Source organism: Peromyscus californicus, unplaced genomic scaffold (assembly GCF_007827085.1).
Source record: "Peromyscus californicus insignis strain IS unplaced genomic scaffold, ASM782708v3 Scaffold_5__1_contigs__length_169319896, whole genome shotgun sequence".
Lineage (NCBI taxonomy): Eukaryota > Metazoa > Chordata > Mammalia > Rodentia > Cricetidae > Peromyscus > Peromyscus californicus.
The window spans coordinates 84,497,888-84,512,576 of NW_026294573.1; the positions used below are offsets into that span (position 1 = coordinate 84,497,888).

General features: G+C 40.6%; 1 protein-coding gene across 1 annotated transcript in view; it reads right to left on the reverse strand.

Annotated features, from left to right (window-relative positions):
- Positions 1-2,008: 2,008 nt before the first annotated feature.
- The window catches only part of Pappa (pappalysin 1), a 246,389-nt gene continuing 233,708 nt past the window's right edge, over positions 2,009-14,689 (reverse strand). Inside the window, exon 22 of the mRNA XM_052717315.1 lies at positions 2,009-9,001. Within this exon, the coding sequence (XP_052573275.1) occupies positions 8,894-9,001 (108 nt within the window). The 3' untranslated portion in view covers positions 2,009-8,893. The remainder of the gene's footprint in view (positions 9,002-14,689) is intronic.

Sequence of the window (14,689 nt, forward strand, 5' to 3'; positions counted from 1 at the left end):
ATAAAGGGAGTGGTGAGCATCGTTTCCTGAATACCCACTGGACTCCTTGCTAGGCACTTCACTTAAACTGGTCATTGTTTTCCTAGGACATCCCAGTTTGGATGAGGGAGTTGGAAAGAGCTAAGAGGTAGAGTCTTGCTCACGATAACACAGTGTGTTTACAGCTATGATCCCAGATCCCTTCTGAAACCTCCCCCAAAGCTTTCCTCCTATTGAAACCTCATCATGATACTTCCTTTGTGAGAGCATTAACTCTGTTTCTTTAGTTATTTATTTTGTTTGGGTTTGTTTTTGAGGCAAGATCTTATATGTTCCAATCTGGCCTGAAATTCACTATATATCTGAGAATAACCCTGAACTTCGGATCCTTCTGCCTCTACCTCCCTCCTGCTTGAATAATAGGCATGTATCATCGTGCACTATTTTATGCAATGCAGAATCATATCCAGTTCTTTCCATGTGGTAGTCAACACTCTATGTTTTGAGTCACATGCCCAGAAGGATAGTTCTCGATTTTCCAAATCTTGATCACCTCATTTCACTTTGTTTTCCTAAATTGTAGAAAAAGACTAAAGATAACTTTATCTGATCACCTCATTTAACAGGCAGTGGAAGTTTTTAAAAAGTCCTGTGACATTTTCACATAAGCAGTGATGATTGGTTTTCCTGGACTACCCCGTGTTTTCTCAGGTATTCATATGTATCAACTCTTAACCCCTCTAATTTCTGCTTTTCCACTGCTGCTTATGGGGACTTCCTCACAGCTTATAACTGTTGCATTCCCTACTTGTACCCCCATTACCCTCTCAAATATCGAAAACCTCAGTCCTTTTCAGTTCCTTGAGAGCACTGTGCTTTATGTTTAAAGTCTTTGATAGGATGATGGATGTATCTGCTGGTCTCATTGCTTCGTCACAGCACCTACATTTTTCTCATTACCAGCTCCTGTCTTCCAAAGGCAAGGGGCTTGCTCAAAGTCACAGGGCAGGTTGTACCTGAACTTTGTTCCCTCCACAGCAACACTTGCTTTCAACTTAAACCTTGTTCCTTTAGCATTTGAAACAATTACTCAGAGGATGAAGGATTTCTCAGTCATGTCGCTTTGATTTTATAAAGTTTTTTTGTTTTTAATTTTGATAGTGAACTGAATATTAACTGCAAAGCAGAAAACATGATGCATGAGTCTTACATTAAAAACTAGTTATGGAGCCAGGCATGGTAGCACACACCTTTGATCCCAGCAGAGGCAGTCAGATTTCTGTGTTCGAGACCAGCCTGGTCTATAGAGCAAGTCTTAAGACAGGTAGGGCTACACAGAGAAGCCCTGTCTCAAAAACAAATAAAGAAATCCTAGTTATGGGTGTAGGAGTTTTAGGCAATGCTTTTTGTTGTTAGGTTAGTGGCTTCCCTCCTGACACTCAGTATATTGTGTTTTCATGATTTCAAAAATACATTATGGGTATTCCTGACTTCCCTTTTCTTGATCTTACATATAATTCTAACTGTCCCCCTAATAGTACTTTTGTACAAAACTTAAGACCTTAAGCATCAGCACACAAGTATGTAATCTGAGCTGCCTTTTGGTGGTACTGTCAGTCAGCAGCTCAGTGGATAGTGCCACTGTCATAGAGATACCTATGCAAGTATCATGTGTTTATGGTATATTGCTCTTATTAATTTAAAAGATGTTCAACAGTAAAATTGGTAGGTTATTAATGCCTGCCTTAAGCACCTTTCATCTCAACATGAAAAGAGCCAATGAAACCTGTGTGCAGCAATGTTCTTAATTCCTAAAAACTTATTTTTAAAAAGGGACATTATGAAGGGGTTCGGCAGTGGTGGCACACACCTTTAATCCCAGAACTCAAGAGGCAAAGCCAGGCGGCTTGAGTTAGAGGCCAGCCTGGTCTACAGAGTGAGTTTCAGGATAGCCAGGGCTACGCAGAGAAACCCTGTCTCAAAAAACAAAATGAAACAAACAAACAAAAAACAAAACAAAACAAAAAAGAACCTTATGAAGTTGATATTTTATTTTCATTTCACAGATAGTAAGACAAAACCTTAAAACAATTTAATAACTTTCCAAAGACTGCCTAGCTACTTCCTAACTGGTGACTGATGAACAATAAAATGTTATACATGGATAGAAAGCAGCAATATTTCAGTCTCAGCTATCGGCTCACATGATGGACTGGATGATTAAGTGTTCATTGTTTTCTTACTTAATTTACTATTTTTAAGGTAACCTCATTTTGAAAGCTTTATGCATATACATTGTGTTGTGATCAAATTCACCCCTCATCGTCTCGTTCCCCTCCCGCCTCTGCAGAGACCCTTCTTCCCAGTTAGTCTTCTCACTTTATTATTTTCTGTCCCACACTTCTTTAATTAGGTTTGCTTGTTTGAGCTTGGGTAGAGGGCTATTTACGGGAGCATGGGCACCTTGCCAATGGATAAAACACTGAAGAAAATCACATCTCTCTTCCCCTGCAACCATGAACTGTCAGTGGCTCCTTAAGGAGAGAGGCATCACAATCACCCCCACCCCCACCAAGCCCTGATCCATGGTGGAATGTTGAAGAACCCCCCTGTTTCTCACAGGTTTGTATACGACCAATATCTGTAGTGAGCTCAAGATTGCAACGACCATGTTACACCCAGAAGACAGGGTGTGGTCCATTTTTGTTTCCCTTTTGCTGTTTTTTTTTTTTTTTAATGAATAAAGAATATTCTCAGAGTGTATTGTTGAAGACAGAGTCCAGAGAGTAATATATAATGACAAGTGATATATGCTTTAGTGCCACAGAGTGGAAATTTCTTACACTATATAATAATGTTTGCCAGGTTTTGCATATACAAAATAAAGATATTTTGGGGGGATTTTGTAGAAGATTTGGTGTATATCAAATTCAATTTCCTGTCTTTCATTGATTTTTTTTAAAAATTATAAACTCACATGGTTCTCTTTCATGTTATTGTGTGTGTGTGTGGGGGGGGCATGTGTGTGTGTGGGCATGCACACACATGCCCACACACACACATGACCATTCTATATGACTCTACAATAGACAAAAAAACACACAACAACATGTTGAAGCAGACAAGCTATTATATATTTTCATAATATAGAACTTTAAGGTATAGTAATCAACAGTGGCAAAATATTTGTCTTTGACATTATTTTCGTGTATGTGTGTCAGATCCAACCTGTAACTGAGACCAGAGAGAACAATATGGAAACACAAATCCATGAGAAGAGAATAAAAAATACCATGAACAGCAAAATATGTCTGAGTATTTAAAACCGTATAGAAAAAATAAATTAGATGAACCATCGTGTAAATATAAATTAAAAAAGATGACATTCTTAATAAATAAAGTTAACTATTTACATTTTTATATATTGCTGAAAGACTTAACTTAGATCCATAAAAACACATAAACAGGAAAAATAAACCCACAACAAGAGCAGCACATTTCTGCGCGTGAGGTACAGGAAGAAGGTTAGAGTTGTGTTTAGTTTTTGGTCTTTACTTTGCATTTATCTTTCTTTTCACTCTTTCTTTCTTCCTTTCTTTCATTTTTTTCTTTTTTCTTTTTTTTTAACAGTAGACCAGTAGAATTTTCTTAAGAACAGATTCTAAGCACTTTGATGAAGAGTCATATTTTTTTGGTTGCTTCCAGAAGGTGCCAAACAGATTTTAACATCATAATAATTAGAAATACCCTCAACAACAATAAAAAGGTATAATATGATACATAAATATGGAAGAGCAGTTTGTAATATGAATACATTTTCTCTAGAAGAGATCACAGTTTTGTAAATATTACATTTAAGTATATATATACACACATATATGTACAACTATATATACATGTGCATATATATGTAAATTTTTATTTATATATAATATCTTTATATAGATAGATATCTGCAGACAGGTTATTGATTATAGAGACCCAACAAAGCAACTCACTAATTGTTCATAGTTCTCCTCACTGACTGCTGGTGTGAAGTTTAAGAAGTCCAACTTGCACTCAAATATTATCACTTATATTAATGAAACATGTGTTGTGGAAACTAAGTGTGAAAAGAGAGGAATCTGCTGGAGAAGAGATGTCAGACCCTCTTACTCTGTAAATTGGTAATGCCCCCCCAAATCTTAACTACATGACAGTAGCCTGATTTTTACACTGTAGGAAGTCATTGGATTTTGATCAAATCATTGAATTGGTAAAGGCTAGAAAAAGGGAGAAGGAACTTGAAATTATCTAAAGAGTGAACTATTTCCCAGTACACTCCCTTAAGGTGAACTCTAATCCAGGCATTCCAGCTTTTGTGCCTTGAAATGTCAATCAAGTACTCCCTATCTCTGAAAAAGGTGATGACCCTATGCATTCTTGAAAAACAACCTATGGACTTTGCATCAGATGGTGTCTCTAACAGATTGCATAGTCCATTTAAAAACCTCAGGGCCTCATGGTCCTCTGTCCTCCCACTGTGAGGTAGGTAAGTAGTAGTATCCCCATTTTTCAGCTAGAGAAACTGAGGCAAATGTGGAGGCAATCTGATGACTTGTTCAAAATCACTGAGTGAAGTGATGCCTGGAGTCAAGCATTCTGAAGCTTTGGCCAAACACATAAACTTCTACCTTGATTATTATTGCATTGTTCTTACAAGGGAAATGATAGTTAGGAATTTGGCAAAACTTGAATAAATTACAAAAAGAGGATTTTACAAAACTCATTTTCTATTTAGTTATTAATTTGGTTTGTTTTCTTTCTCAAACTTCACTGGGATCACCTGTCTGGTCATGTAGCAGCTTCTTAGGAAGTGGACTGTGCAGGTTGGTTCTGAATGTAGTCATCAGGGAGCTCAGGGCCATACTGGCAAATACAAATATCTTATAGTGTAAAAAGGACAAAGACACAGTTTATCCCCTTAACATTTGGTGAAAACCAATATGAAACCCTCCCCAGGCCCCACTACCATGGACAGTCACAAAAAAAAAAAAAAAAAAAAAAGAGCAAAATGCCCCACTAAAAACAACTCAAGGGAGAATATGCCTTACTTCCTGGACCTACCACAATGTACAGAAAATATCAGACAGAGCAATAAAACCTCACTCTTCATCATCTAGCGAAATCTCTATGTCATCTCTACATACTCAGTCTGTAGAATAAACAGCCTCCTCGAGGAAGCATAAAAATAGAGTTCATATTCTTAGGTTTTAATCATGCATTTTAGTTCCTTGTAATCATATTGTCCTCTATTAATTTATATTTTTATAGCTTTGTCACTATCATTTTTTTCTCACTTGAAGTAGTTCCAGAAAAAAAGTCACACACACACACACACACACACGCACGCACGCACGCACGCACGCACGCACGCACACAGACACACAGACACACTGAAACTGTTAACATGACTATGATTTCCTTCCTTTTCCATTCTTCTCTTTTCTTTCTTTCATTTCTTTTTCTATTTCTTTCTTTCTTTTTTTTAAAAATCACACAGGTAAGACCTTTAACAAACTGACAGTTACAGCCAAGTTAAATCGAACCTGGAAGGGAGGTAGCTGAAATCTGTCCCAAAGAATTATTTTCAACAAATAGCATTTAAACATTGGCCAAAGTGGGAATGAGACAGAGAATGGTCTCGGCAGTGGCCCAGTGTGCTGAGGAGGCCAAGCACGGCAGCTGATTCCCTCCTTTTCCAAAAGCCTGCTATTTAAGACCATTAATCTCTCCTTTGCTTTACACCCTGCTTCACCTACCCACACTGACTTTCCATGGACTCACTGGCTTCCCACACTGACTTCCCTTCCGAGGTTGTTGGCACACCATCCAGGGACAACGCAAGTCCTTTGGGCAGACAGTGAGTTGCGGTTTGGAACAGTTTCCCAGATGGAGCCTAGAGAACTGTCCACCTCATCTTTGCTTCCTTGCTGCTAACAGACTGATACTTCTTCAGCTGCAGAACTCCCAAGTGCTTTCGGGCCCCTAAGCTGTGGATGTACAACAGTGCTTCAGACCCGCCTCCTCCTGATTACTCCATTGTCTGAAACAGATGACTGAGGGGGATGTGACAAGGAGTTTATTCTCAGGAAGCAAATGAAACTGGGAATCAGTGCATTGCAAAAATGCAGCTGACTGTCCTGCATTAAGGTCTGGGAAGAACCTATGAATTACACATCCCTTGTGGGCATGAGGCAGGCTACCAGTTGTGTAGCCTCTTTTATCTAATAGGCTCAGCAAATATGAATTTGGTCACAACAGGTTTGATTGGCAGCAAGTTGGAAACTAGATGGGATTCTGCCTGGATAGGCCCACTTCAGTCTCTGAATCTTAAAATAGGAGCCAGCCTCCAGGAGTCTTTGCTCAGTTGGAGAGTGTAGCAACAGATGACAATAAGAACAAAGAGTTAGATGAGGATTGATTGGGGGGAATTCTTATGGTCTGTCTTCAGTTTCTATGACCCTACTGTTAATAATGTTATCTTTGGGTCTTTGGAGGCTCCTGTACTACTTATGGGCATTTTAAGCTGTTGAGAGGGCTGGTCCTGTTTCCACTCTTTAGCTTGTCCTGTCTAAGCTGACACAGCATATCTGGGTAATAGAGAGGCCTGAAGGGTTAACAAAAGTTTGAGGATCCTAGAGAGTTAAACATAATCAGGCCAATTCCCATAAAATTGTTCTTATATTTTGTTAAAGATTGGTTCTAGTAATTACAGGGGGAAGTGCCCTATATATAAATGTGATATGCTTTTGGAGGAGCCAAAGTGCTGGGCTATCACATCAGTGGCCACTTCTCCATTCTAGACTTGAACGTCAGAGGCTTCAGTAAAGGACAAGCTGCATAATATAAGCATTGTATCCTTATTTATGGGCACCTGTGCGAAAAGCACCTTGGTACATTTCTTGATATTACAGACCACTGATGGTCAATAGATACCTTTTCAAGTATTCTTAATCAGTAGGAAAAAGCTATTGGTCATAATATGAAAACACAGTTTGTGAAATTACTGTTGGTCCTAGTAGAAAAGGGAACACGATAGATTAACGATGAATGCCTTAGCTGCAGGATGTCTATGCATGGACTGGCATTTTGCATTCTGTCCCAGACTTGCTTTTATTAGCTGTCCCCACTAGACTTGAGATCAATTGATGTACTGTCATCTTTATGTTATACATTTCATTTAGGTCCTCCTATGTCCTTGCTTCCCAGCTCCATGTTTCACAAATTTGTCAAAGTTAACTACTCTATACACCTCATCCTGTGTTGATCTCTTCTCACATTAATTCAGAGGGTATGAACAGGTAATTGGAAAAAAGAGGCCCTGCATACATCACTGGCTTCCATGTACAGTTGACTCATTTCCTCCTAATGTTTGAAGACTAAATATGGGAGGGGAAGGAGCAGTGCCCAACAATGAATGTGGAAAGGTGTCCTAACATCTGAAAAATTATATGGAAAATGTGATGAATGTGTTGGGTGCTGAGTCTGGATCTCCAGGGCTTCCCGATGTTCCTCTGTTCCTCTAGAATGCCACATACATTGCCCAGATCCAAGATGTTTTAGAATTCATCTGCTTAGAATAATAGTGGGAGTCTCAAGACCAAAGCTTGCTCTAGCCTAGAGACCTGGGAAAATTGAGATAAGGACAATAACCCGTGTCCTGACCATTCCAGCAGCTTCCCTGTGGTTCCAGCATTCCCAAGTTTAACACTGTTCCACTTGATTAGAAAATCTAACACTGGCTTAGACATTCTCGACTCTCAGGAAGGGCTCGAGCATCTGACATCCCTTAACTCTTTTCCAGAATGAGAAGTCCACTTGTGAAGGACTTAAGCCCATTAAGGTTTTTCTCTTGAAGATGGGCCAAGAAGTGAGGAACTCTGGAAAAATATGAATCACTTTTAAGGCAGTCTACTTGATTATTTGGAGTTTTTTCTAACCTAGCTTTACTATCGAAGAGTACTCAATGTATCAGACAGAGCAGCAGGAAGAGTAGCAGCAAATGTGGTCCCAAGGTAAGATCTGGAGAACAGGTGGGATCTGGAAGGGATATGAAGACCTCAAGCCTCAAGCAGGGAGCTGATGGAATACCTTGACTCTGCAGTCCTAAGCCATTTCCAGCTAGGCCTTGCACCCTGGTGTTGGGGCAAAATCCCCATGGCAGCAGAAAAATTGGGGAGCTTTGCACACCTTGGAATATTTACTTATTCTTGGGCCCTAGTTCCCTAGAAGATTTGTAGTTACAAAGCATTTCACTTCTGGTCCCCAAACACTACATGATGATGTATGCACAGCATTTTCTGTACCTCAGAATCTGAGTTATATTTCTTTCTCAGTACTTGGTCTTAGTTTCTATAACTCTCTTTCTCCCAAGGAGCTTGGGAAAGGAAAGATTGAGGTGGTTTTTGTTTTGTTTTGTTTTGCTTTGCTTTTGTTGCTTTGTTTTGTTTTTCCAGTTGTTTTTCACTAACTTTTCTAAAACTGCCTTCACATAGATGTTTGTATGGGTGTGTATGTATGCATGTGTATGAACCACAGATGTGCATACTCCTTGATACAAAACATGGTTTTGTTGTTTTGGGCTGTGGTCATGTGACAAATGGTTAGAATTTTCAGAGGCTCTGGGACTACATGCTGTGTATGCAATCCATCTTAGACTGCAGGATAGTATTCCATTCCATCATTCAGCATGGTGAGATTCAGTTCATTGCCCCACAGTTGGTCCTTCCTGGGTGAAATTAAAGGCAGACCGGTTGGGTGCTAAGGATCCCTGGTGTGGAGAGGCCATTTCATTGAGCAGCAGACTGTGAAATCAATACCAGAGGGATGCGGGTCTTGGCGTTGGGAAATCTTGGACAACTCTTGTCTTTCCTTAGCCATGGCTATATCCCCGAAGGTCTTTCCGGCTGTGTTCTTGGGCTTCAGGGTCCCGACAGGCGCAGTCATCTTGTAGGTCACAGGACATAGGAAAGGGAGTGACCTACAAAGAGGAAAACTGGAGTGAATCAGATGGCTTGGTCTAATTTTCAGTATGGTGGTAAAGAGCAAGGGGACAACCACTAGATCTGAAAAACAGATTCAAGGTCATGTCATGGTTCTACTTTTTGAAAGTACTACAATAACCTTTTCCATAATACCAGGGTCAATATCATAGCAGGTCACATTTGGAGAGGTACTTGCTACAGGTAAGACAATGCTCTTTCCAGATAAGAAAATTCGGATTCTCTTTCACAACTCTACACCAGTTGCCCTTTTATCAATGATGAAATTGAAACCAAGAAAGGGACACTGTTTGCTGAAAGTAAGTGATCAATCTGATACTTAAAGTAAAACAAGCTACTTCTCTCTGTGCCTGGGAACCAACTGAGTAAGCTACATGGACTGAGTAACATGGATAAAAATCATTATGAGGACTAATACAGTTTGTTAATACAATTCTACAATGGAATATCTAACAAGTAAAACTACTGTGATGAACAAATTAAAATAGAAGAGGTGGACATATCCTTTAAAGGAACATAGCTCTCTGAACATACTGGCATTTATGTTTGGGGAGGCAAAAATGATACAAAAAGAATGCATAAAGCAAGTTTACATGATCTCTTTGGGGCCTGAAATCCTAAGTAAGGAGCATTTTACCCAAAAGTTCTGAATTAAATTTGTTGGGAGACCTTTCTTGGAAACAGACTTTAGCGTAAGAAAAAGTGAGAGGCCAAAGTTCCATTCCCAGTCCTTCCTGTCATGTGTTCTGTGACCTTGGGCTGGCTGGCCTTTCTAGAAAGTGATAGGAAAAGCCCAACAGAGCAAGTGTCTTCCCCAGCCGGCACATGATCCATCTTTCCAAAGATTGCAGCGCAATCCCTGCTGGAGTCCCAGCCTGAACTAACGCAAGTCGATTTCACCGTATTGCATCATGACATTTGCTTATAACTTTCCCCAGAGGGTCCCCCATCTGCGCAGATGGATTTAATGACCTCATTCGCCTCCTGCCTAGGCAGGGTCTCCAAGTGCTCACATTGTCTCTGAGAGCATCTTTCTCTTCCTTGTTCTTATGTATTTGTAGACTAACTCTCTCTCTCTCTCTCTCTCTCTCTCTCTCTCTCTCTCTCTCTCTCTCTCTCTCTCTCTCTCTCTTCTCTTCTCGTAACCTCCACACTATCAAGCTCTCTTGATCCTGATATATTTACAATGATTTAAATTGGAGTCATAACCTTGGTCCCTCTCTCTCACCTATCTCAGGCATGACCTTGAACATGTGACAAGTCCTGGAATCTTAACAAAGTCATTCATTAAGTAGGAACAATAGAAGTATATCCTTTTATGTTTCCTGACACTGTGATGAAGGATAAATGAAAAAGCTCATGAAAAATACCTAGTACAGTGCTTGACAAACTAACTGATCAATTATACAGGCATATATTTATGTACACAGATTGCACACACACATTAATAAATCTCTCTCCCACTAATTCTTTGATATTGAATAGAGATAGGGTCAGTCTTGTTCATTATTGTTTCCTTAGAGCCTAAGCCACAGAAATAGTGAGTTGCTCTTTATTCCCCCTGCCATGCCCCGCCACCATGTCTAAGACATTTCTTTGTTTCACCTTTCAATTAACAGGTACTTTACTTGGTGCTGTGCTAATCAATTCAGGCTTCTTCCATTGATCACCTGCCTTTCAAATTGCACTTGCTCTTCCTTCTTCGGGTCATTTACATTCCAGCCTCTAAGGCAGTCACTCTCAACCTGTGGGTCACCACCCCTTTGGAGGCTGACTGACCCTTTCAGGGAGGTTGCATATCAGATATCCTCCATATCAGATATCTACATTGTGATTTATAACAGTAGCAAAATTACAGTTATGAAGTAGCAGTGAAAATAATTCCATGGTTGGAGGTCGCCACAACATGAGGAACTGTATTTAAGATCTGCAGCATTAGGGAGGCCGAGAACCACTGCCCTAAGGGCTTGTTTGTGGAAAAAAAATTAAAACATTCTCTGTAGAATCTACAGTATTCTTTCCTAGACTTCTTTCCCACGGCCCTTTTATCTTCAGGAGGAACACAGTGTAAGAACTGGAAAAGATACTGAGAGAAACTGCATGTCCCAGGTGGAGAGACTGAGTATAGAACAAAGACAAACTCCAGTAGCTGACTAACTGTGGAGAGGCCCATGCTGGCAGCCGAAGTCCTGGACCGCATTTCCTTGCTTCATGCTTACTGAACAGTGTGGAGAAATTCCTTCTCTGCCATGGCCCATAGTTTCAACATGTATAAAACAGAGATTAAAATAGAAACAATACTACATATGGCTGTGAGGATCAAACAAGAGGAAACACACAAGATCCCTAAAACATGGCCCAACGTGTAGGGTTTGCTCAATGAGGAGTAAAATATGCTGTCAGGCTTTTCTCTCACATCTTCAGCATCTTCTCAGCCTCTTGTTGCCTTTCTCTCCCCCCGCCAGACTCTGTCCTTAACTCATCCTTCCCTCACCCTGACCCCTCTCTTGACCTTGCTCATCCTCTGCCCTTAAAACATTCCAGTTAGCGCTGGTGTCTTCTTTACATTCTCCCTGTAACTCTCCCACTGAGCTCTGTGTTTCACCAGGGCAACTTCACATCTGTGTCCCGCACAGAGAAATGTTTAACAAATTCTTGGAAGAACTTCAAACTCTCCAGCATAGGTTTAAGACCTGCCATCATCTGGGCACTAGATGATCCTCAGGCTTCACTTGTCTCTTTTTTTCCTTCACACTCTGTGCCTATTCACTTAGAGGGTTTTTTCAAATACTACAAACATTTTCCCATTTTACGCCTTTATCCATTCTGGTTCCTCTGTCCTAACTGTTCTTCCACATGTCTTGTCTCAAGATCTCATCACCTTTCTCTTTGCTCTTAGGATATCACAGAATATTACTTTTACACCCTTCCTGCACAGAATTGCTTCTCACTTGTGTGTCTGCTCAGTCTGGGAAGGAGGAGGGGTTACTGTTCAATTGCATCTCTGCCAAGTGATGAGTGGACTCATCTGTGGGTGAGCACATGAACGCACAACAGAGCACAACAGAGGCGGAGAACAAGTCACGGAGGCCCCGGGCTTGGGCCCGCTTTCTGATAACTTTCTATGAACTACTTCCTTTCTTTGGACTTCAATTTCCTGATGTATATAATAAGCATTGAGCTTTATGATCTAACATCCAACATGGCTGAAAATATTTCTCAGTACGAGAAAAGAGGAAAGCAGAACCCTGTCCAGAAAAAAGTTAAATACCATAAGGTGTGTGTGCATGTTTGTGTGTGTGTGTGTGTGTGTGTGTGTGTGTGTGTGTGTGTGTGTGTGTGTGTGCATATATTGTGTTAAGTCTGGGGCCTTATACATGTTAAGCAAGCCCTCTCCCACTGACTTGCACATACCTCCTTCCTAGGAACTTGAAACAGACTTTTCCCAACAAACTCTACCTTCCCTGCTTCTCTTCCTACCCTCTTCAGTTCCATTAGCTTCTCCAAAGTCACTGGCAGGCAGAGCTCTAGCTCCAGTTGATTCTCCTACTGGTTTAACTATATTTGAATGAGATCTCTATGCTCCATCCTACCAAGGCCAGCCCTGGAAGTTTTAACATTTCTTTAAGAGACACTTCTGAAAGTAAACGATAGGAAATGTAATTAGAATAGGATAAAGTCTAGAAGGCTTGGTCTCCAGGTGGAAATCCAACAGCTTTTTTGAGTCTACCATGTTCTTTAAATACAGGTATATTGAGACCAGGGTAGAAGTTTGGAATTTACTTGTAGGCTCCATGTGAGAGACAGGCCTTCATAAGGTCTGTACAATGTTCTGGTGAGGAGTCAAAAAATCAGCTCCTCTACAAACCAGCTCTGAGATCTTTGTCTCTTATGGTGAGCCCTGAGCTAATCTCAACGTGCATTATCTCATTCAGTGCTTCCAAGCAACCCTAATAAGGTAGCTATTCTTACTATCCCTGACTTATACCTTAGAGGAAACTAAGATGCAAAGAAGTGAGTCACTAGCTGGCATGTGGCCAGGGACATGCATCTGTGTTTATCATCGTTTCTCAGTGCCACCTCCAGACCCCCAAAAAGCAAGAAGAGTAGGAGTCGGACTCATCTCAATGTAGAAGAAAAAAATCTAGGCATAGGGATAAGGATCACATTTGATAAAGTGAAAGACATGAGCCTGATTTTCAGTCTCTGAACCCCTACCAAGCTTGTCATCCAGGTGGCCTGCCACAGAGATCTACTGCACACCATGGTGATCAGACCGTATTTGAAGATTCCCCGTAACCATGTATCTATGTTGTCTCGTGCTCTGCTAACAATACTGGATCAATGACCCAATGCAGGATTCTTCCCTTTTCCTCTTGGCTAGAGAATGGTGCTCAGTCCAGAGTTTTCTCCATCTGGGTGAGCTGCCCATGCTAACCCCTTCATCTATGGGTGTGAATAGCTCAGGAATGCAGCTTGGGCAAATGTACCACAAAGCTCTGGCTGTAGCTCTCATCTAGGTCTGGGAGACAGGCAAGGACTGGATTCTGACTCATACTCAATGAAGAGATAATAGAATATGCTGTGTGTGTGTGTGTGTGTGTGTGTGTGTGTGTGTGTGTGTGTGTGTGTGTTGAGGAAACAAGAAATATCCTGTGTTGGCAGTCTGAAAGCTTTGGTTCTGCCACTCCTATGCTATGGTAGTTTGGGTCAGTCACTGTATCTCCCCAAATCTCAGGGACTGTACATGTAAATAGTTAACAAGACAAGTAGAAGAAAACATAACACATAGAAACAGTATGTTTCTTGGGAGTTGGGTGAATACAGTCCTGATACAACACAATCAATGTATAGAGTAGAGTGTTCAAGCATGAGTAAAGTGTTCATGTTGATGAATAATGTACGTAGGTTCGGTAAGGAAATCTACTAGTAGTGATGGAAAGAGAACTTGGGTTTGCGCTCTTGCCCTGTGACTGACTTAAGGTATTCTCTCAAGCAAATCACTTCCTTTTCTGGGCTTCAGTTCATTTGTTTATAAAATGGAGGTAGTAAGAATTGTATGAAATCCAGGCAAAAACATTCAGCACGGTGTATGCCACAAAATACATGTTCATTAAATGATAGTGATAATGATCGTGCTAGTGCTGGTCATGGTGATGGTGACATGGTGAGGATGGTGGAGGTGATGATATTGATAATAGTCATGCTGAAGATAATTCCTTGAGGCAGAAGAATTGAATTCCCTCATAGGAATAAATTGAAAGTCTTTTCCATGTCTGATTCACATGAAAAAGTCAGGGCCAATCTTGAACGGGAGGGAGCCAGTGCACCTTTGATATCTGTGATCATCAGGCATGAAAGAGTTGGACTGCTCTGCTTAGCCAGTGCTTGTTTTCTGCTACTAATCCTTTACATTTGGCATATATACCCTTGCTTCTAAGGAGCACTGTTGGCTCCTCTAAGCCAGTGCCATGCTTACAATACTTTCTGTGTTCCCTGTTACTTTTGGAGAATGATCAGACATACTAGCTTAAGTTGTAAAAGCCTTATTATCCCTCTAGGCTTCTTTCTACTTCCTCTGTGCTCTGATATGGCTCTATAAAGGGAGATATGACTTCCTTCACGCTTACCCTAACTGATGTCTGGGTCCTGGAATAGTCTGTGCC